The 21,908-nt window shown below is 44.7% G+C and overlaps 3 protein-coding genes across 3 annotated transcripts; 2 read left to right on the forward strand and 1 right to left on the reverse strand.

Moving 5' to 3' along the window:
- The first annotated feature begins 1,236 nt into the window (after positions 1-1,236).
- man1b1b (mannosidase, alpha, class 1B, member 1b) lies at positions 1,237-8,221 on the forward strand. Its single transcript, XM_067231163.1, has 14 exons — positions 1,237-1,538; positions 1,983-2,129; positions 2,228-2,336; positions 2,423-2,553; positions 2,673-2,830; positions 2,929-3,029; positions 3,221-3,397; positions 3,503-3,651; positions 3,886-4,074; positions 4,315-4,505; positions 5,196-5,316; positions 5,492-5,686; positions 5,816-5,947; positions 6,042-8,221. Exons 2-14 carry the CDS (start codon positions 2,022-2,024, stop codon positions 6,246-6,248), a joined length of 1,968 nt encoding a protein of 655 aa, XP_067087264.1. The 5' UTR covers positions 1,237-1,538; positions 1,983-2,021; the 3' UTR covers positions 6,249-8,221.
- Positions 8,170-11,895, reverse strand: dpp7 (dipeptidyl-peptidase 7). The gene is made up of 13 exons (XM_067231164.1): positions 11,593-11,895; positions 11,198-11,324; positions 10,970-11,109; positions 10,631-10,794; positions 10,176-10,311; positions 9,953-10,034; positions 9,696-9,862; positions 9,532-9,592; positions 9,164-9,282; positions 8,881-9,037; positions 8,646-8,710; positions 8,469-8,539; positions 8,170-8,365 (listed from the first exon to the last, which is right to left on the reverse strand). The coding sequence occupies exons 1-13, from the start codon at positions 11,671-11,673 to the stop codon at positions 8,263-8,265; spliced, it is 1,473 nt and encodes a 490-aa protein (XP_067087265.1). The 5' UTR covers positions 11,674-11,895; the 3' UTR covers positions 8,170-8,262.
- A 1,792-nt stretch (positions 11,896-13,687) lies between these two features.
- On the forward strand, positions 13,688-21,434 carry noxa1 (NADPH oxidase activator 1). Its single transcript, XM_067231608.1, has 16 exons — positions 13,688-13,795; positions 14,130-14,307; positions 14,390-14,472; positions 14,921-15,029; positions 15,562-15,696; positions 15,929-16,036; positions 16,131-16,190; positions 16,271-16,308; positions 16,488-16,626; positions 16,773-16,844; positions 17,232-17,319; positions 17,487-17,590; positions 18,247-18,407; positions 18,629-18,731; positions 18,886-19,009; positions 19,193-21,434. Exons 2-16 carry the CDS (start codon positions 14,134-14,136, stop codon positions 19,285-19,287), a joined length of 1,593 nt encoding a protein of 530 aa, XP_067087709.1. The 5' UTR covers positions 13,688-13,795; positions 14,130-14,133; the 3' UTR covers positions 19,288-21,434.
- The last annotated feature ends 474 nt before the right edge of the window (positions 21,435-21,908 follow it).

The following is a 21,908-nucleotide window of genomic DNA, read 5'->3' on the forward strand; positions in this document are numbered from 1 at the left end:
AGGGTGTGCAACATGTAAGCTTAGTCAGTGAACATTCAAATTAATTTGAAGATTATAAGTCATATGACAAAAAGGTTATTGAAGTTTCAAACTTTCAGAAATTCACTGAAAATAGGGTGAGGTGAAAATGAAGAAACTAAAGGCTGTACAACGTGTAAGCGTAGGCACCCTAAAAGTAATTTGATGATTATAGGTCACATGACAAAAAAGAAAGAAAATCGCTTATCTCTGAAAATAGCATGAAATTCTTGCTAATCTTAATACCTTTTTCATACTTGTGTCAATAAATCTCAAATATACAACAGATTATTGTATTCTAATAATGGGTTGCCTACTTTGACACATTTGAAAAAGTTATTGACATTAGCGAGGATTTTATGCTGTTTTCAGAGATTAGCGATTTTCTATCATTTTTTCAAAAACGGAATTGAAAAAGTAAAGGGTGTGGAAGTAGGCCAGACATTATTAGAATAATCTGGTGTGTATTTAAGATTTTTTGACACAAGTTTGAAAAAGTTATTAAATTAGTGAGGATTAAGATATTTTCAGAGATTAGCGATTTTCTATGATTTTGTTTGAAACGTAATTGAAAAAGTAAAGTCTGTGGAAGTATACCAGACATTGTTAGAATACTCTGGTGTCAGTTTGAGGTTTAATATTTAAAGATATTATAAAAGTAATAATTTTTCAAAATTGTATGGGTAGTTTTCACCCGGTCCCTAACGCGACGCTGCAAAGTAGCGTCTTCCGAATGTGAGACGAATGTCGAATATGAAACTAACTCAGTTTCATAGAAACTGATGAAGGTTTTAAAAATGTAAAACATATATATGCAATTCAATATACCTCTATTGATTTTACAGCATGAAAAGCATATAAAAGATGTGTTTTACAGCTGTAAACAGCTGTTAAGCCTACAATACATTTATATTTGAACGGAGTCAATATCTTAAAAATGCAGCAGTGTGCAGAGTCTATAATAATAAATAAGATGTGAGATATGTGAGAGCCAGCACACCCAATTATAGGCTAAGTAATAAGTACTTGCATCAAATTATTAGTAAACCCGAAATAGAATATAAAACTATTCGAATATAAGCTTATTAGTAACAAATAAATAGGTACTAGTATCTAAAAATAGTTACTAGTATGTTTTGACGATTAGGCTACATGTTAAAACGGATTGCCATAGACCACTATAGTGTATCAGTGACACTGTTGATAAATGTTGTTCCTTGTTCCTGGTGTAGACTACAGTGTGACACTGAGCACGAATTACACGTCACATATCTTTTCATAATTGGTCTACCATCACATGAATCGAAATATCCCGTGCTATTTTTTTGTCGTTTAAAGTAACATTTCTGCCTGGGGACTGGTACCAGTTATTTTTTTATTAGAGTAGGCTACGCTACCAGGCCTCACGTAATGCCTCGGTCTTTAGTCGCTTGTGGATTGGTCTAGCCTCGCTCCAACGCGTACGCTATTGAATCAGGAAGTCCGAAAACAGACGAAACGTTGTAGGCTATCATACAAAGGTAAGAGTCAATATTGTTTTTGGATATAGATCTAACAATTTTTAGTGTTTTCCAAAGCAGATCGTATTTAAGTTTTGTTTGATATGTTTTCGCATTGTGATCATGATCACAATGTTTCACATTGTATCAGCTGTTGCGCCATGAAATGACTTGTAATGTAACGAGAATACTGTTATGCTACGAGACAGCCTTCAAAATGCTAGAAAGCTTAACATCAATGTGAAATACACGTTTTACATTTACGAACATGCGAGGTTCAGCGGTTATTTATTGTAGCTAACATTTTTCACCAGCATACTTATTGCATGCGTCCAAATAACATTGGTTTTACACTTTTCATAAATACACATTTCTGCAGTTCATTCTCTTGTAGTAAAAAATAATCAGGGACCAGTATCTCACAAATCGTTCGTTTGCAATGCAATTTCCCTCTTTCCCGTTCAGCACCGTGTCTATGACTTCGTTTTGGGGTGAGCTGGAGACATGCATCCACCATCTCGGAAGGACTTTGTATCTTTAACCCTCACTGAAGCATCAGGAAGCGTCAATTATAACAACAGCAAGCAGTGGCGAAGGCAATCATGCTGGAGGGTAAGAAAGTGTTGGATTCGAGGGCACTGATTACTTGCAGTCCATCTCTTTCGTTGAATTGTCTCTGAAAACTGAAAGTGTCTCTTCTAACTGCTCAGAAATGGAAGCAGCTGTCCAGGTTGCAGCGCAGTCTCATCCTGTTTGCCTTGGTTCTGCTGCTAGTCTGTTGGCTGTCCACTTACCCAGCTGTCACGGACCAGCTCCAAGGTAAGACCAGCCGAACCTCAACGTCATGATGAACGAGTGGTGATTGTGTATTGGTTGAGACTCACCCCTCTCCCTCGTCTGCTAAGGCCTTAATGTTGTAGATGTGGAGAAAGTAGAAGACAAGGAAGGAGACCTTGGGCTGAAGCCTCTCGTTCCGAAGGTTCTAGCAGAGCCCGGGAAACAGGAGAGACCTCCCCAGCTCGAGACGTCCTCAGAGGTTGGTCCGGAACGTTCCCCTAAACAGTGGTCACACATCACTCCATCAAAGTCAGTGGACTGCCCAAAAACAGGGAATGTGGTGTCACCTTGGTTTCATGTTGTCGTCTCTTTCCTCAGAAGCAGAAAAGACTCGCTCGCAAGCGTGGGCCACCAGTCCTGCAGCACCGGCTGCAGAAGAAGGGGAATGGCTCCGACACGCAGGCAGAGGTGCACCGGGGACTTGATGTTGTGAAGGGAGAAGGAAAGGTGGAGAAGGGAGAAGAAAAGGGGGAGAAGTAAGACTTTTCTCTCCTCGGCACAGAGTAACGAGAAGTCACGAAACCGAACACCAGTCGGTATGGTCCTCTAACCTGGTTACATCTTGTGTGTTTAGTTGGCGGGGGGCTGTGGCAGATGCTGAGGACCCAGGAAAAGTCGCAGAGAATAGGGGTGACTCCCCCGCTGATGAAGAGGACCGTTTATCTCAAGAGACAGGTCAGTGCTAGCTCCCAGCTCTTACTGTATGACCAACGATCCGTGACGAGGATGTAGTTTCCCGCATGAGTCATACCGCTACTTCATAGAGGGCACTTTCACAGCTCAGTTGAAATATAGCAAGCTCCTTCGCGTGTTCATTCTGTAGACTCGTAATTCATGATCTTGGCTTTGATTATGTGTGTCATCAGCCAGTAGGCTGGAGGCCGTAAAAGAGGCTTTCAGACATGCCTGGAAGGGTTACAAAGAATTTGCCTGGGGCCACGACGAGCTGAGGCCTATCTCCAAGTCCTACGGAGAATGGTTTGGCCTGGGCTTGACGCTGATTGACGCCCTGGACACCATGTGGATCCTTGGACTGAAAGAAGGTAAACAAACTCCCTCGTCTTCATTCGGTACCCCCCCCCCCCCCCTGCATCGCAGATGGAGCAGGTTGACTTTAAACGATGCCTTGGGCTCTTTTTCCTGAGCAGAGTTTGAGGAGGCCAAGACCTGGGTGAGCACAGAGCTGTCCTTCAACAAGAACGTGGACGTGAACCTGTTTGAGAGCACCATCCGCATCCTGGGTGGCCTGCTGAGCACGTACCATCTGACAGGGGAGGCTGTGTTCCTGGACAAGGCTGTGAGTCCCCCCGCGCACCCTCACAGTTGGCTGGGGAAGACAGGGCCTCGGGGTGCTCCCGCCCCCTCTCCTTCTGCCTCTCCAAGCCTCTTTCATGGCCTGCTGCCTGCCGCTCGTATGGGTTCATTCATCAAAAGCAGTTTTTTTTTTTTTACCAGACAGAGTAGGTCGAGTACAGGAAAACAAACTCACGCGGGCCCCCTCACGAGTCGCTTCTGTTCCCCCCCCCCGCAGAAAGATATCGGTTCGAGGTTGATGCCGGCCTTCAGCACGCCGTCGAAGATCCCCTACTCGGACGTGAACATCGGGAAGGGCACGGCCCACCCGCCTCGGTGGACGTCCGACAGCACGGTGGCCGAGGTCACCAGCATCCAGCTGGAGTTCAGAGAGCTGAGCCGCCTCACCGAGGACGACCGCTACCAGGTGAGCCCCTGCAACACTCCTCCAGCCCACACACAAACACAAACACACACACACCCCGGAACCTGGTCAGCAGGTGTAGAACAGGAACAGGAACATCACAAACAGGGGTGCTGCACTGTGCAGATGAGATGTGACTCTCTATTTTACGGGCGTTGAGAGGTTTCATTGGGAGGGGGTTTTGAAAAGAATCGAATTGTAGCGAGAGTCTGTTCTGACTGCATTCCCTTGGGTCTCCTCCAGGCTGCCGTGAGCGAGGTCATGAAGCAGGTGCACAAGCTGGAGGGCAAGCAGGACGGCCTGGTGCCCATGTTCATCAACACCAACAGCGGCCAGTTCACCCACCAGGGCGTGTTCACGCTGGGCGCGCGCGCCGACAGCTACTACGAGTACCTGCTCAAGCAGTGGATCCAGGGAGGCAAGAAGGAGCCCGAGTCAGTCTGGTTTCCTCTCCTAAGTAGACTCCCGTCCTTCCTGTCTGGAGCTGTCGCAGATGCGGCGTTGACGCTCATTCTCCCTGTCAGGATTATGCTTGGGGTAGCCCCCCCTTAACTGTCCAGACTTGCTGCTAAGTGCCAGAGCCAGGCAGAGGAATCTTCAGAGCCTGTCATAACTGACAGCTCGAAGGTTTGATCTGCTCTGAGCTCTACCCTGGCCTGACGGCCGCGGCAGTGCTTATGTGGCGCTCTCACGGTGCCTCCTCCACTCGTTTCCTGCTCGGCTCTTCCGAGCCGTGTGGCGTTAACAGACTACCGAGTATCGGGACTGTCGCAAGGCTGAAATATTCATGCCTCGTGTCTGGTGATATTTGTTTAACCGCATGCACAATGAGGTCCCCGGAGATCCCCCTCATGAAACATTCATTGGACTCAGTGCAGTGCTTTCGGAGTGGAGCCATGCACTGCTTGGTGGAGGGGGCTCTCTGTTGATATGGTGTTTCCACGTTGTCCTGGCTCAGTCTGCCCGTGACGCTAGATTCTGTGTGACAATACCTGCAGTAATTCAGACCCCATTAGTCACAGATGAACATGCATGCACTGTTCCCTTTGGGACTCGGTCTAGTGTTTAGATTTGAGATGTTGTTGGACCTACTGAGGCCTGATGTGTGTGTGTGTACTTGTCAGACTTCTGGAGGACTACCTGCAGGCTATGGAGGGCGTGAAGAAGAACTTGCTGCAAAAGTCCTCTCCTAAGGGCCTTACGTTTGTAGGAGAGCTGTCTCATGGACAGTTCAGCCCCAAAATGGTCAGTGCACAAAGTCAGATGTGACCCACCTGACTCGCATTTCTAGAAGAAAACAAAACAAATGTATGTATATTTAGGCTTGCCTCCATACCTCATTGAGCTATTGTTTCTGTAGTGGTTAGTAACACTTCTCCATTTAGTGAAGTGGTACCTCTTCTGTGCGTGTGCATGTTAGGACCACCTGGTGTGCTTCCTGCCTGGGACCCTGGCCCTGGGGGCCCACCACGGCCTGCCTGCGGACCACATGGAGCTAGCCAAGCAGCTGATGGAGACCTGCTACCAGATGTACGCCCAGATGGAGACAGGCCTGAGCCCAGAGATCGTCCACTTCAACATGCACGAAGGCAGCATCCGGGATGTGGACGTGAAGGTGGGTAGGGGACTGTGGAAACACAGTGGAAACTCTGCCACAACCTCCAGTAAATACATCATCCATCACTGCTAGGGGAATCTGATACTTACATGGTTGTTTGATGTCTCTGTGTGATTGTCTTCTCAGCTTGCCGACAGACACAATCTCCTTCGCCCCGAGACGGTGGAGAGCCTGTTCTACCTGTACAGGTTCACGAAGGACAAGAAGTACAGGGACTGGGGATGGGAGATTCTGCAGAGCTTCAACAAGTACACCAAGGTACACATCTCACAGCGGGACTCAAAGCGTTTCAAAGGGTTTTCCTTTCAAATGGAGCGAGATCAAATCCTCACTGTGCTCTGTGTGTCTCCAGGTGTCCACGGGTGGCTACACGTCCATCAACAACGTCCGCGACCCAGACTACACCAGTCCCCGGGACAAGATGGAGAGCTTCTTCCTAGGGGAGACCCTCAAGTACTTCTACCTGCTGTTCTCAGACGACCCGAACCTCCTCAGCCTGGACCAATACGTGTTCAACACAGAGGCCCACCCCCTGCCTATATGGGCTGCAGCTGAGTAGCACCCAGAAGGCAACAATGGACACACACAGCTCAGGGCTTGGCTAACACCAAGATATCTCTTTATTTCTTTTCTACAACTCAGTGACTGAAGAACAAGTTACTTATGCTTCTACCAACTCGTCGTCAGCAACAAAAAAATGCCTCTACCTAAAGCCGGAATTCATTGTTTTGATTTCAACTGATTGTAACAATAGCCATGGAGAAATGATTGAGGCCCAGCCTCGCTATTTATTGAATTTGTCTACTGTCTGAGGACGGACCTGCCACTTCTGATAACGACAAACTGTTTACTGTGGAGAGTGTGAGAAAGAATGTGTACCGACCTGGCTGTGTCCTCGGCCCAGCTGGGTTAATTACTCCACATTTCTCCAGCAGCCAATGAGCTGAGCCTCAGAGCGCCTTAAATCCAAGCTGTGTCTTTATGTGAAACAGCAGACGGCGAGGAGGTGGAGGCGCTAACTGGCACCCAAAGAAGTGACGTCCAAATCCACCCTGGGCACCCGGGGACAGAAAATGATGCCCGTGTGCTCAAACTTCTTGCGTCCCCTGGTGTCGTCCTACTCAGAATAGTATGTGGAGATTGAAAATCACTTCTTTTCTGCCCGTCGTGGACAGATTAACTTACATACTGTGAAGCGTTTTGTGTACGGTGATTGCAGGAACACGATATCTAATTTTCCTTGATGTTCAATTTGACTGACCAGCTGCTAGAGATTTTTATTGAATGTTGTTTAGTTTGTCGTGGTGTATCAGAGTTATAAGGATAGTTGTGTTCACCTATACAGATAGATATTAGCGATTACATTTAAATTAATATAATTGGAGTTGATTTGTAGTGTTTGGTGGGATATATTATATATTGATAATTTTGCCCCAGAAACGGGAGTAGTTGTAGCACTAGTTAAATCTGTTGCAGCTCTGACTTCACGGTCATTCCTGTATTTAGCTGAATGTTCAGATGTTTATTCCTCCCAGATGTGGTTGTTATTGTTGTCTTTGAGAACGAATACTTGCCATCCTCTTTGTGCTGAATGTGTTCACTTTTTTGAGTTTGAAGGTGAGACCTCCCTGTAGATGATGTGTCACACGTGCCTTCAGTGTTGCCCTAGGCAACATTAGGAATTGTTACTGTCGGACTCCTGTTTGTCGACTGTCCGTCACAATATTCTTTGACATGTCATTCGTACATTGACGTTTTGTTATTGACCTTTGTATTGGTCGGTGTGATTTATTGTTCAAACGTGTGCATTTATATATCCACAATGAGATAATGTGACAAGATTTATATTTTTAAGCAGCACCTCAGAGCAATCATTGGGTTTTCCTTTCCCAGTATATGTAGAATACCCAGTATAGTGTCATAAGGGCTTTTTTTTCTTATTCTGCTGTTTAATTTGAATTGTAACCACTGATCTCCAATTCAAAGTTCACATGATGTTCAGCATGGCTCCTAAACCAAAGAAATGCTGATTATTATTAGACGGAATCAATTTTCAATTAAAATCAAGCCATTTCTCAAAGCCATGTATTATAAAACGATTAATCTGCAGTTGTGTAGCTCTCTAACCATGGTATAAAGTAAGTTAATTAAAAATGAATTTGTGGAGCACCTTATGGTTTTGGTGACAGTAGAATGAAATCATTTGATGGGAACATTTTACCCTTGAGTTGATCTGGACCTCAATTTCCAAGGTCCAGATCAATGAGCCTTTATATTTAGAATTTATCAGAGCAGCATCATTAAAAGTCTTAAAGAATAAAACTATACCATGATTTTTGTCAAGGTCATGCAGTTGTTAAACCAAGGGCTTTGGCTAATGGAACCAATGTTTGGTTCTAAGTCTACAAACATCCAATCATGAAAATACATTATGTATTGTCGATGTCACGTTTACAAGAAATGTCTGGAAACAGATCTGCTTTAATTTTGTAAAAATGTGGAGATTAATAAAATACTTTATTGAACAACATTTCACAACTGTTGTGATGATCATTAAAATTCAAGATGGGGTTTCACTTTGATCTACGTCTCTCCATCTTCACCCACTGAGAGATGGTATCTGCCTCTGTCTTCCTAGCGGTAATCACTGACAGAGGGTCAGCGTCATTGGAACTTCTGTTAAAACAGTAACAACATAGAATTGTCACTGTGGTGTCATCATAGTGTCACACTACAAACACCTAGCTGTGTCTATACTGCATGAATCGAGTGCCTTTACCTCAGGTCTAGATGGTGAGCTCCCTCGGATATGTTGATGGCTACCAGCGATGAGCTCAAGGACTTCCTCACCTAGGACACAGAACGTGCATGTAAATACAAACGTGCGCACGAACACAATCACGGGCCGCCATGCTTCTCTGAGGCCGTATTAGCTCAGGCTGCGTGTTGATCTTACTCCTCCGTTGGCCCAGGGATCGAGGTCACCGTTGGAGAAGATGATGTTGCTGGCCGAGGACAGAGCTGCAAGGGGACGAGACGAGCGAATCAGACTCGAGGACGTTCCGTAAAGCCGTCACTACCGATACAAGGAGAATGGGCTATGGTGGCGAGCCTTATCAGATGGTGAGAACACAATCCCTCCGGAACTAAGTGGATGGACAGATAATCAGACGCCCGAGTCCTAAGCTTACCGCTCCCCCAGAACTGGGTCTTGAGCCAGCCGGGGCGAGGAATAACCCCCCAGCGCTTGGAGCAGTACTGCTCCCTGTGCGCCTCCGTGAAGGGCATGGGTGGGAACATGTCAGTGACGTTGTTGCTCTCGAAGCACAGCTCAATCTCAGTGCAGGCCTGATGGGGGATAAAAGAGTCGGTCGTGTCCCTCTTACGTCACAACAAACACCACGCTTCCTGACCTGACCATAGCTACAGTACTGGACAGTGAGAGAAAACAAGTGTAGGGAAGTTGTTCTGCACCTGGTAGTCCCAGGCCAGGCTGTTGAAGCCCAGGCCACAGCCGGTTGGATCAGCACACTCCACATACAGGCTGTAGAGGTCAAAGCACTTCAGAATCCCTGTAGAGTTATACACGATGCCTGGGGGGGGAATCAACACCAATAGCAGGCTGTTTACACTGTTACAGCAGCTTGCAGCATGATACTTCATGTGGAAATGTGTGACTGGTTGCCATAGCGGGCATCAAATCCACCGTGAGCGTGGACTCTTTCCCTTGGGAGTTGTTTATGTATTTTGAAAGAGCGCCCTCTGGTGTATGCTGGCATAACGTGCACCAGAAAATAACCCGGTCAGCTACCTTGTTAGGAACCTAAGAATTCGTTAAGTACCTGCAGTGTCTCTGAGGGCTTGCAGTAAATCAGCTCCGCTCAGCATGATATCACAGCCCACCTGCAAACACACATGATCCATCCATTCCGTTTTTCCTCAAATCGATAAGATCTAGGATCGAACTACATTCTAAACTGAGGAGAGCGGAGCAGAGAAGCAGTACTTTGACAGGGTTGGCAGGCATGTTCCCCATGAAGTGGGTGCTGTAGGGGTAATCCAGCATGGCCATGAGGGTGAATGCGTTCCTCAGAAGGCCGTTCAGCTGGTGGATGTCCTTCTGGGAAGATGGAGGTTTGCACAGTGAAAAGGCAGCCTGGATTCGGCTATAATCTGGAGAAGGACAAACAGGGCATCCAAAACAAAGAGATTTATTACAATGCTCAAAATATGGATTTCATCCCTGCTTACTGCTTACTTTACCTTCCACTTCAGATAAATCCTGCAGTTTCTGGAAGGCCCCTCTAACGGCATCCCTGCACTCGGGTGCATAACTCTCAAAATCCTAAACAAGAACAATGACCCAATGTCAAAACAGAACACTTCAACTTGTGTATACAATGTCATTTTTCAAGTATAACCATCATGTGACTAAATACGATTCTGATTCAAAAAACATCACATGCATTTGTCATTGTGAACATACGTGTGTAACATCCTGGAAAAACTGTCTGGAGTCTCCCATTCCTGCGGTGGACAGTATGGGGGCACTGGCGGCCAAAGCACCGGCCACAATGTTTGGATACCTCAGTCTCATGTACACCGACAGCATTCCCCCATAGCTGTAGGATAGACAGGAGACAACCTTGGTTTGATAGAAAAAGCCTTATCACAGCTCGACTGGAATAACAAAGATAGGGAATAATTTTGTAATTAATTGGATGCCTGTAGGAAAGCTTTTCCCCTTCTAATTGAATTTGGCCCAAATAATTATGATTTTATCAAACGGCAGAGGAACGCTTTGAATTCGTCTGGAGCCTGGGTTAATTCAAAAAGGAAAGTGGAAATTTAAGCCATCCAGTGCTTTTCTTTGTTACATTTCCAAACAGTGAAAGATCAACTGACATTATGTGCAGTGTGGTTTCATATGACAGCTGTTACCTGCCACCAAAGACAATGACGGGGCATTCTGAGGCTCCTAGCTGAGGCTTCAGCGCCGTGATCATCACAGCGAAGTCGGCGAGAGCCTGCTCCACCGTCAGCAAGCCCACCTCTGGAATGCTGAAGGAGTCTTGGCCAAACGGGAGAGACTTCCCATAGTACCTCTACACGGTCAAAGATGCAGCGTTAGTCTAAAATGTTTATGAGGCATGGTATAACTGCTGGTTGTATTAACGGTAGTGACTTCCTGATTCATTGGTATTCTGTGACACGAGCAGGAGCCTCTCCCAGTAGTGGTCACAAACATTGACATGTGACAATATGGAGGTTTATTCTTACGTGCTCAGCAAATATGACCAGGGCCTTCTGGTCAGCAGCGAGCTCAGTGATGAAGCCAGAGTTCAGGGCAAACTCCCAGATGTCTCCCTCGTTGCCAGTGTAGAAAAAGATGGGTCCGTAGCCTCGTTTCCAGTACTGATCTATGTAGACACGTCTAGTCAAAAGTGGGCATCCACTTGTAATCGGAATTGATATGATAATGTGTTTGTTATTTGTAGGACATTTCACCTGTTATGAGGTATCTCTGGTCGTAGGTGCCATTGCCCATGCTGTTAAAGTTGAAGTGGTCCAATATTTGAGTGAAATACTTTTCTTTAAACTGAGGTTGATCCTTGTTGGGTTCATGGTGCTTGGTCTGGGATTGAGCAGGAAGCAGGCAAAAAAAGGGGAAATTATCATTTGTTAGAACATGTTAAACATGGCCTTGTAGACACAATTTGGCTGAGGTGATTTATGAATCCAGTTCTGGGGTTTAGTAGATGTAAAATTTGTGTACCACACAAAAGACATGCCCCCATGTCTTTCATTAATATGCTCCAACGATGTTCAACAACAGCAGTGGCAAACAAAAACACAAGATTATCTGACTTCGATTAAGAAAAGTACCGTAGAGAACCACCTACCTGAATATGCCTGCTTGGAAGTCCCTGTGTCACAGCGTAGAGACAGAGCAAGGCAATGAATCCAAACATTTGCCTTGCCATTTTAAATATGTTATTTTATGCCAGCCAGCCTTCCACTGATTTAAAACATGACGTTGAAGTGTCATATGAGTAAGTCCATAATCACATGACTTTTAGTTATATGGTACTGCGTCTGCAGTGGGCATGACAAGTACTGATACCTACACACTCAGCACAGCCTAACGTTAACTTGGTTACAGTAACAGTGTGCAAATAAACTTCTGTAAATCTGAGAAACAATGGCGATTCCCAATTTCTTCGTGACCGTCTGAACAGCTGTGCTTAAGAGCGGTTTGCTGCCACCAGCCGAACCGGAGGATGTAGGCTACGGGAAGTTCACGAAAATTACTTTATTGGAAGCTGTGTTCTGCAGTTGGACCTGATCCGCATTTCAGTCTATAAACATTCACATCAAGTTTTGACAGTGCAATCTGAAGTTGTACATTCAACTAACTACTTTTTACTAAATAAATCAATAGTGAAGAAAAAATCATGCAGAATGGTTAGGCTGGAATGGTGGACCAATTGAACTAAAAGTGTGGGGCTCTAATGAAGCACGTGAAAGCCTTGATGTGGTATTAGTGTTATGGGCTATTTGTAAAAATGTATGGCATCATGTCATTTTAGTTATTTAGAAAAATAATCTATAAAGAAACACATATGGCACATGGTGGTATTTATTGGAATCTTTAAACATTAACCCTCCTATTGTGTTCAAAAAGTGTTAACACCTTTGGTGTTCGCAGGTCAAATTTGACCCGTGTTTGAATACATTGACAAGCATTGAATTAAAGCAAAAAATATCATCCAATGAAATGTTTTATCTGCCAAGTAACAAATTAGCCATCCATATCCATCGTTAAATATATACTGTATTACTTAGAATTTTTGAAGTCCCTTAGATTATATTGAATTTACAATGTGCACGTTTTATGTACAAAAAAGGCACCATTTATCTTTTTTATTTGGTTATGATGTACAGAACAGGGAAATGATTTATAAGACCATGAAAAGAGGGTAATGATAATGTAATTCCAAAAACAGTGGCCTCATTGTTTGATTTGTATACCCCAGGAAGGTACACCAGGTAAGCATTGAAATGGAATGTGGTTATGTGGCAATGGCAATGTGGCAATCTCCCTCCGACTATTCACAAACACTACTTTTCCCTCAGTGTTGGTCATGTCACTAAGGATCTTTCTATAGGCGTTAAGATATCCTTTGCTCGCAGTTGTCAACATATTAGATGTGAGTGAAAGAGAGAGTAGGATGTGTGTGTGTGTGTGTGTGTTTGGGATCATAGTATTTGCTGCATGCTACAATTGAATTTAAGTCAATGCGATTCAGTGGCATGAAGCATAATTTGAATACTTTTAAAGAATATTAATATACTATTATTGTAGGTTTTTATTCATAGTATTTATGTGTTGTTGACCTTTTAGTTATTTTTGATGATTTTGCAACATTTACTGTTATTTCCCTGCTTAAACCACACAGAATTACTACAGATGTAACTTATTTTTTTATAGGTATTTAAAAAAAAGAAAACTGATCAAATTGTGTTTGATTGTATTCAGAAGACCACTGTGGAGGCATTGATGAAGCCTTGTTTTGATAAGAAAAAATGTAAGGTGTTTTTCATGCATTTAAACTTCGAAATGGGTCAAATGTGACCTGAACACAATAGGAGGGTCAAACACACGTGACTTAATTTTTCCCTTTTCCTCCTCGAAAGTATTAAAGGTCAATCTGAACGACTTATTTCATAACTGATAAGCGTTTCCCAGACATTCCCATAAGTGAATCACGACTGGGCTGTGCTGTAACATGAACCTCAGTGGGTGTAACCTGTAGCCTCCAATACAGGCTTGGCAAGTACGGTCAATCCGCTCTTGTGACGGCACTGAGTACGTGCTGTCGTCGTCGACTCCTGGCCTCTGTTTGCTTCCCTCCCCCATCCCAGTCTGGGGAATGTGGAAGAAGGACTTCCTTGTAAAGGGGGGTGGAGACTCCACCTGTCTTTACGACTTGCAGGTAGAGCCAGTGCCATAATTTCCCTGTTAGTGCACCGAGGTGATCAAGGCTACCTGGTTCTAAGTCATTCAACTTTTCTTTGACAAGTTGTGTGGAGGAACTTGAACTTGTAAGTTGCACAATTATTTACTGTGTCTCTTAAATGTTATTTACGACGCATTTTATATGATCTGTTATCTACTTACCATATGTTGGTTTTGTCCATTTATAATCTGATCAAATCAAGTTATTCTTGTTATACATAGTATTCTTCATGTCATCATTCATAGTAATTGAATATTGTTCACAGCATGTCTTACAATGTAACACACCTGTTCTCCTCATGTATCCAGGGTGTTGTTCTGTATGCAGAGATGCCTGGGAAGTAAAAACAAAATGTAAAGTAAACCTGCTACCTGTGCAGTAAGTCTGCTCTCTTTCCCCTTGTGCTGGTGCTTCCCTAGGAACATGTTATACACAGAGCTGCTTGGTCTCTGGGATGAGGCTGTGAAGGCCGTGGATAACAGGGACTGGCAGGGGGCCCTGGCCAAGCTCAACCAGATCACTGACCCCCCCTCACGGATACTGTTCACTACCGCCTCGGTTCACCTCGCGCTGGGACAGCTTGAACCTGCTATCAAGGTACTGTGTGTGTGTGTGTCTATGTTTGTGTGTGTGGTGTTTGCATGTTTTTCTTTCAACGTGTTTGATGTGATGTGTCCAGGCTCTGGACCAGACCATAGCTAAGGATGAGAGACTTGCTGTCGGGTTTTTCCAGAGAGCTGCCGCTCACATGCAGACAAACAGGTGAGACATTTCAAACCATAAACTCCCTTGTGCCTTTCCTTCTTTGAACCGTTTTGTCAATTTTGTTTGATTTAATGTATGATTAGCTAACAGAGGGGAGTCAGATGGCTGAGCGGGTAGGGAGTCGTCCTATAATCAGAAGGTTGCCGGTTCGATTCGAATGACATTGTGTCCTTGGGCAAGGCACTTCACCCTACTTGCTTCAGGGAGAATGTCCCTGTACTTACTGTGACTAAATGACTAAATGTAAATGTAACAGATGCATTGTTCATTTGGCCAGTAAAGTCTTGATTTTAGTAGATAATCTTTCTTTCTTTCTTTCTCTCTCTCCCTCTCTCTCTCTCTCGTTCTCTCTCTCTCTCTCTCTCTCTCTCTCTCTCTCTCTCTCTCTCTCTCTCTCTCTCTCTCTCTCTCTGTCTCTCTCTCTGTCTCTCTCTCTTTCCTTCAGGCTCGAGGAAGCTCTGACTGACTGTATCTGGGCTCAGAAGCACATGCGAGAGAATCTAGTGATCGACTACAGGCAGCTGGGTCTGCGCTACAAGCTCTACAGCTGGCAGGTCAGAGTTGCATCACAGCCCATGCTGTGTCACTCTTTGTTCACAGTAAATTACAGTCCCCATGACTTCCCTATGGCATCTCATTGTGTCACATCTGAGAAACAGATGAGATTATACTCAACTTCCATTGCGTCATCGCCTCCATTGTGCAGTCAAACAGATATGATACCGTACACCTGGGAAGGTCCCTCTGACAAAGAATCATTCAGAGACAGAATATTTTGCAGGTTATGCAACATGAAATGCCAGTCATAGCAAAGTCATATCACAGATTCCTTGAACATTTGTGTGTTGTGTAACACCTGCAAAAGAAGGAACATTTTCTTTGACCGTGTTTGACATGAGAATGCTCTGCTGGATACTGACAATGAACAACCTGTAATTTCTGTGATGTCTCTTCCAAAAAAACTAATCTTCATATTTAGGTTTCATGCCAACGCAAACCTTTTCTTGTTCATGTCTTGCAAAACCTCTGACACGTGGAAGGTTGATGAACATAGAGTACATATGGAATGTCTTTCTGGTTGGGCAGGTTTTATATAATGCAGCAGCTGTCCACTGCAGGATGGGACAGTGGTACAAAGCCAGGGACATTCTCGTCTCAGCCTCGCAGGAAAAAGGAGAGGGCAAAGGGAGCAATGTGGAAACAGCCCTGGAGGGGGTGTCTGTAAGTAGCAGGAACCAAGAACTCTTTAACATACATGTTGTGCACTGAACCGTACCATGGCTTCAGTCCCGATAGCCAGAGTGTCTGTGCCACCACGGTACATTTAAAAACCCAGGAGTGTTCATTTTTGGGGGGGTTGGGCGTTTATATAGGTTCACTCACGTGAGATGGAGCTATGTAAACACTCCTGCTGTTAGATGAATACTGACATTTGCCGTGCCCCCGCCACCAGAGGAAAGAGGTGCCACCGCCCCTCCTGGTGCCCGAGGGAGATGTGTTCCGTCCCAGGAAACAGGACATTGAGCAGCTAAAAGAGAGAGACTTCCTGGGTAAACCCAAGGTATAGTAGCCGTGCACTGCATCAACACAACCAAAGATATACATGTTGCATTGGAGAGGACACTCAAAGAATGTTGTTATTCCTGTTCCCTCAGGTCATCGTCTCCATGATCCCCAATGATGACTTTGGCGGTTTCGAGCCGCTCAGAATGCAGGTATGGATGAGGGAATGACACAAACCTGTACAAAACATTCATATGAACGTGTGCTTCTGACTGTAACTGTCCTCCTTCAGAAACCTGGATACTACGAGCCCAAGGTAGAGGGAGCACAGTACGTAAGAGTTTTCATTGAACTTTCCTCCAACTCGACAGAGATTTTAGCTTCTTGTGTTTTTGTCCATAGTCGATGACAAGCTGGCGAATTCATCTCCGCAGCGCATCTTTATTTTAGCAGTGTTTCCTTGACTGAAAGCCAAGTTGATAAGTGATGGCGTCTGTCATGCCCCCCAGAGATTCTCACTACATGCGTGTGAGCGCTCCTTGTGTGGGCAGCGGACCAGGCCTGCTGACCGTGCCTGCGGGGGCGCTGGTCTTCATGTTCACTGATGTGGACAGGGAGGGCATGGCCACTGTCATATTTGACGGACAGGTGAGCGAAGTCTACTGGTCCATCTTTTTGCTCTTATGAGGTATTGATTTGTGTATTGATTTCATGATGGCAGATTGTCTGTGAGCGTGTGTGTGTGTGCCCTCGAGAGTTGACACCAGGATTATCTTGCTTTCTTCATCCTACAGAAAGGACTTCTCCCCAGGGCCTTGCTAGAACCAGTAGATGTCAAAAAGTCAAAAAGCAAAAAGAAGAAAAATGTAATGTTCTTTTTTTTCCATCACCATGCAATGTCACAATGGCAAGGTTCATAGAGGTGGAACTACATACTGATAGAGGTTCTTGACGTTTTAATCAGGTCAATTATGTCATTGTACAATTTTCAAATTTGTGCTGAACTGGCTTTGGGCCTTTTTTTTTTGTTGCTCTTTGGGATTTACAGAAACAATGTAGTGTCAGGAAAAAAGTTACAGAATTAAAATTGTAGTCAAGTTATACCTGCTTAAATTCCCTAAATCAAGTGAATGTTAAGAAAGTTGTTTGATACAGAGGCAGTGTCGCTAGAAGAATAGCCATTTAGTGACTGCTGAATGTGTTGAGAGGAATCTGTTACCTTGACTACGGTACCTTCTCTGTGTCCTCCACAGAAAATCCCCAGTGGGATCCCACTCCCACCAGGCCTCAAGCCACCCTCTCGCCCACAGATGCCGCCCACCTCCGTCGCACCTACTCAGGGTAGGCTCACCTCATCCAACCCTTGCTGGCCAAGTCGATGGAGCCAACCTACGTCTTCAACTGCAAATTGCTATAGCGACTGGCATCGTTCGAACACGTCCGTCACATGGTTTTAACTCGCTAGGAAAAACCTGATTTGCCTGTTTTATCGTCTGTTTGCCCCCCAGCTCAGCCAGTCACTAAGTCTCCACCTCCCTTCTACGTCCATGCCACCGTGCCCTCGGCTGAGCCTGCCACGCCCTCACCCCCAGCCGAGAGCCCCACAGAGCAGGTGAGCACAAACCCTCTGGGCTACACAGTATGTGTGCCTGAATTGAATTTAACCGACTGCATTCAACTAAATTTGATGATGAAATCCTTGTCCCTAGTTGGACTTGACATGTCAGTGAATTGTTGTTCACTCTGGAGTATTCTAAGTATAGAAGGCCACTGAACCCAACGACGGAAATGCTTAGCAAGAATCTGCATTTTATGTTTGTGTCCTGATTAAGTCAATTCTGACCTCAGGGGACGACGAAAAAGCCAGGAGGTAGATACATAGATCAAATAAGTCCCTAACGAGTTGAGACTAGCTTTTGTACTTCAGCATGTCAAAATAATAATTAAATAAACAAGCGCTTTTCTATGAGAAAGAAAAAGCCTGTTTTTATATTCTTCTTCAATGCAGGTGCCAAGGTATAATGGACTTCCTCTGTGATGCTTGCTTCCTGTTCCAATAATAATGCTGACAGATTACTGGAGATCTTAGAGAGAGTATTCTAGAGAGTCTAGCGAGTTCCTCAGGAGTTCTACTGTGCTCTTCATCCTGTATTCTCAAAGAACCATGAGCAGCCAGTCATGTTTTTTAGTGAGTCACTAAAGAGACCTAGGGTAACACTATGTCACAACGCTAGTCTTCAGGGGGGATAACTGACATGTCTTGTCCAGGATCCGGGTTCACCCGAGAGAGAAGAGGCAGCGACTGTGGTGGTGAAGGTGCATTACAGATACACTGTCGCTCTGACCGTTCCATTGGACACATCGCACGGTGAACTACAGAGGCGAATCGCTCATAAATTGGGCCAGCCAGCCTCCCTCTTGCGCCTGAGGTAACTGCAGACCTGACAACCCATTTCTGTCACCTTGAATGTTCACAAGTGCCTCTGCAATACTAAAAATATCCCTTCTCTTCTCTGGGTCCTCTTTCTCGCAATCTGCCGGACAACACCTCCCCCCCACCACCATCACCACCACACCTCCACCTCGCTTTCCCCCTCCCATCTCCTTCTTTCCCTCCTCCCTCTCCATTCTTCTCTCCCTCCGCCTCCAGACACAGACAGCATGGCACCCAGATCCTGAGGCCCCTGGATGGGGAGGGGCTGAAGGACCTGCTGGAGGGGGCCGAGGCAGGCAGAGCAACCCTGTGGTGTCAGGTTAGACGAGGACGCCGTGCACCATGGACTAAAACACACACACACAGTTCCATCTGACCTAGTCCTAATGGAACACTCAATTGATGCAAGCTTGGATTTGATTTGTTGTTGTCCGCTGATGAGTAAAAGCAAGTTTCCGTCTTTTTGATGTCAGACTGAGGACCCTCTGGCCAGCAGGACCATTCTCTACCAGATGGTGGCGCTGTATGACTACACAGCAGAGGGATCCGAGGACTTGGAGTTTAGCGAGGGAGACACGATTGACATTCTCAGTCAAGGTAAAGGAAGAATGGTTGGCTCGATTTGACACAAACCACCGTGAATGTTTACAATTTAGCCTGCAGCTCCTTTGACAACAACAAAAATAAATGACAAAAAAAACATAGTCGTCTTTTCGTTTGAGGTGAGGAGTCCCTTATTGCTCTTTCTCCTCTCTCTTCTTCTCTCACTTTGTGTGACAGTCAATGAGGAGTGGCTGGAGGGACACAGCGCTGGAAAAATTGGCATCTTCCCTAGTTGCTTTGCCTACAGAGATAACGAGAGCCCTCAACCATGAGAGCGGCATGACGTAAGAGCCACTATGGACAGACACTTGCCTGCTGTACATTTACAAAAAACGCTTTAAAACATCAATGCATTGTTACACCTCAACAGACCTTTTTGTTCTCTCAAATACAAACTTTTTTTTCCACACTGTGTGTCATATTTCATGTAAGGTATGACTGTGTCTGTATGGGAGCTAAAGAGTTAACGTGAGGCCTTGTGTGTCGTACAGTAGACTCTGACATTTTCGGTTATCTCTAAGGGAATAGAGGCAGGGAATGCTGCAAGCTAGAATCTGGCTCTGCATGCTGCAAGCCATTTAAAACGGTGCATCCTTTTAACCGATCCTACCATCTGCTGTGAATTCATGTAAGCGGGACTGTTATAGTGTTATTTTATAGTGTCACTTCTCCCTTTGCGGCGGTGGTTAATTAAGACAGGTGGGTGGTAGCTGACAAATCTTTTCTTTTTTTGGGGGGAAGTTACACTTCCCATAAAATAAAGGATTATGTAATACTAAAGAGGACCATAGCTGTTCCCTGAGTCCATCACAGTCCGATTAGTTTGAGTGCTCAATTGAAATAGTAATGAACCTGAAGTTATAACATTTAGGGTCTTAAAGTGTGTGCATCTGGACTGTGGACTGGCATTAAAACAGCAGTCCAAGTCGGTGACTGTTAAAGTGTGTAGCTGAGCAGAGGAGTCTGGCTTCCTCAGCGCAGTGGCCCTGTGTTTTAATTGCCGAGAGCGAGAAATGTCAGGCACTTTTAGCTGTCGTCACAAACGAGAGATGTGCTGTAAAAAAAAAGAACAAAGAAGGCTAGGTGGACAGACTAAGAGCTCCATTCAGATGGATTACGAAACAGAGGCCTTTAATTATCAGTGCGCTCCTCTGTGTAGGACCCACGCCCACCTTCCCTCTGCTCTGCCTGGGACTAAACCTCGACCAGGAAAAAGGAATCCATTATGAGCTGCATTATCTGACAGGATGAATGTAGTCATCAACAATGATCGTGAAACACAAGAGCAGCATAACTTAAAGAGTTTGATCTTTTTCCTGTGGCTTGTCTATTTTACATACCTTTTCGACCGAAAATGGGAGAATATTACACTATAAAACCTTTTACTGAAAAACGTATGCTGTGATTCCGTTAAGAAATTGCCATTTCCTGTTATTTGATAGCATTTAATTAGGTTCGGTCTGTTTGTATGTGACATGGATGTGAAACCACCCATTATAGGATCCTCATGACAAAGTTCCCGAAAAATGTCTTCTAACCTTAATTTTCAGAGCACCGTAAGTGTTGGAGGTCCATTGATTCCTGTTATATTACTGTAATTACTTGTTGGCAGGGTGAAGCATGAGTCACTTTTCTGGTATTAAATGCGCTCCCATTAATCAAAAGTAGCCCATTCTGCACTACAGTAGCCAGGTTTTTCACTTTCTGGGACTTGCTGTACAAATACATGCCCTCTCATAGCAATGGGAAGGTCTGAGAAGTTTAAAAACAGGTTTTACACTAAAAACCTTTGATCACAACCTTCCAAATCTTTCAAAATCACGACCAATGCTTCCAGAAATGACACTTTGCCTTAAAAATGGAACCCATTTCTTTCTGTGTCCTGTCCTTGCACACATGGAAGACTGCATGTACTGAGCTGTTGGGGAGCTTCATTACAAAGACGTGTAGGATCTAAGACACGGGAGAGCAGTCTGTAAAGGATCTGTGCGTGGCTTTGAAGACATCCATCGAAGGATTCCTCTTGCCACTTGAGAAACTATGCTTCACCCACTCTGATTAATTCAACACAAACTTTTATCCCACTGAAATGGTTTCATTGGTGAGGCCTAATTGTCTTGTCTTCAAGTTTTTCTTGCTATGTCAGTAAGACTCTCGTAACCATAGAATTATGGATCCATGCAGAGGCATTGAATTTGTTATCGCATGTAATTACACTTCTATGGTGTATTTCCTTTGTTTCCATTCATAATCCATTTATTTTACTGTACTAGTACTGTATATCTTTACTATCATTCCGATTATCAGTAAGTTGTAAGTACAGTAAGTTCTACTGAAGTTCTGCTGAAGTATCCTGTTTTGGTCATTCGACTGAGTTATCTCAAAAGACAATAACATTTGATATTGAAATAAAATACTACAGGCACGTTTCTGTCTACCTGTGTTGTGTTGAGAGAGAGAGAGAGAGAGAGAGAGAGAGAGAGAGAGGGGGGGGGGGGGAGGGTGAAAGAGAAATGGAGAGAGTTGTCATAAGATGCATACTTTATTGTCCAGACATGAGTGAACTGGGGATGCAGCTGAGAAAGTCATTATGCTGTCAAGGAGAAAGGAAGCTTATGGATGTCATCATGAAGCCATCTAAATATAGCAGTGTTTATAAATAGCCTCAGGTGTGCAGCTAGTGGATCTGATGAGATATCTAAGGAGGGACTTGGCTAATGCTACTTTGGGCGCTTTACTGTAAGTCTTTCAGACACTGACAGACACCTGGATACATTCTGTGAAAATATAAAGGCAAACGATCACAGTAAGAAGCCAAAACATTGCCCCCCAAAGTAAATGTCATCTCATCCTAGTAAAATATCAGTTGTGGCCTTGGCTTGCAGGCCAAATT

Source organism: Osmerus mordax, chromosome 28 (genome assembly GCF_038355195.1).
Source record: "Osmerus mordax isolate fOsmMor3 chromosome 28, fOsmMor3.pri, whole genome shotgun sequence".
Lineage (NCBI taxonomy): Eukaryota > Metazoa > Chordata > Actinopteri > Osmeriformes > Osmeridae > Osmerus > Osmerus mordax.

Bases quoted from the DNA above. Each gene is read 5' to 3' on its own strand.
- man1b1b (XM_067231163.1), top strand. From the start codon at position 2,022: ATGCATCCACCATCTCGGAAGGACTTTGTATCTTTAACCCTCACTGAA. The intron at 2,130-2,227 runs GTAAGAAAGTGT...CTAACTGCTCAG, and splicing joins GAAGGCAATCATGCTGGAGG to AAATGGAAGCAGCTGTCCAG. The intron at 4,075-4,314 runs GTGAGCCCCTGC...GGTCTCCTCCAG, and splicing joins CCGAGGACGACCGCTACCAG to GCTGCCGTGAGCGAGGTCAT.
- dpp7 (XM_067231164.1), bottom strand. From the start codon at position 11,673: ATGGCAAGGCAAATGTTTGGATTCATTGCCTTGCTCTGTCTCTACGCT. The intron at 11,325-11,592 runs GTAGGTGGTTCT...GCTCAATCCCAG, and splicing joins TTCCAAGCAGGCATATTCAG to ACCAAGCACCATGAACCCAA. The intron at 9,038-9,163 runs GTGCAGAACAAC...ATCCCCCATCAG, and splicing joins GCCTGGCCTGGGACTACCAG to GCCTGCACTGAGATTGAGCT.
- noxa1 (XM_067231608.1), top strand. From the start codon at position 14,134: ATGTTATACACAGAGCTGCTTGGTCTCTGGGATGAGGCTGTGAAGGCC. The intron at 14,473-14,920 runs GTGAGACATTTC...TCTTTCCTTCAG, and splicing joins GCTCACATGCAGACAAACAG to GCTCGAGGAAGCTCTGACTG. The intron at 16,845-17,231 runs GTAATGTTCTTT...TGTCCTCCACAG, and splicing joins AAAGCAAAAAGAAGAAAAAT to AAAATCCCCAGTGGGATCCC.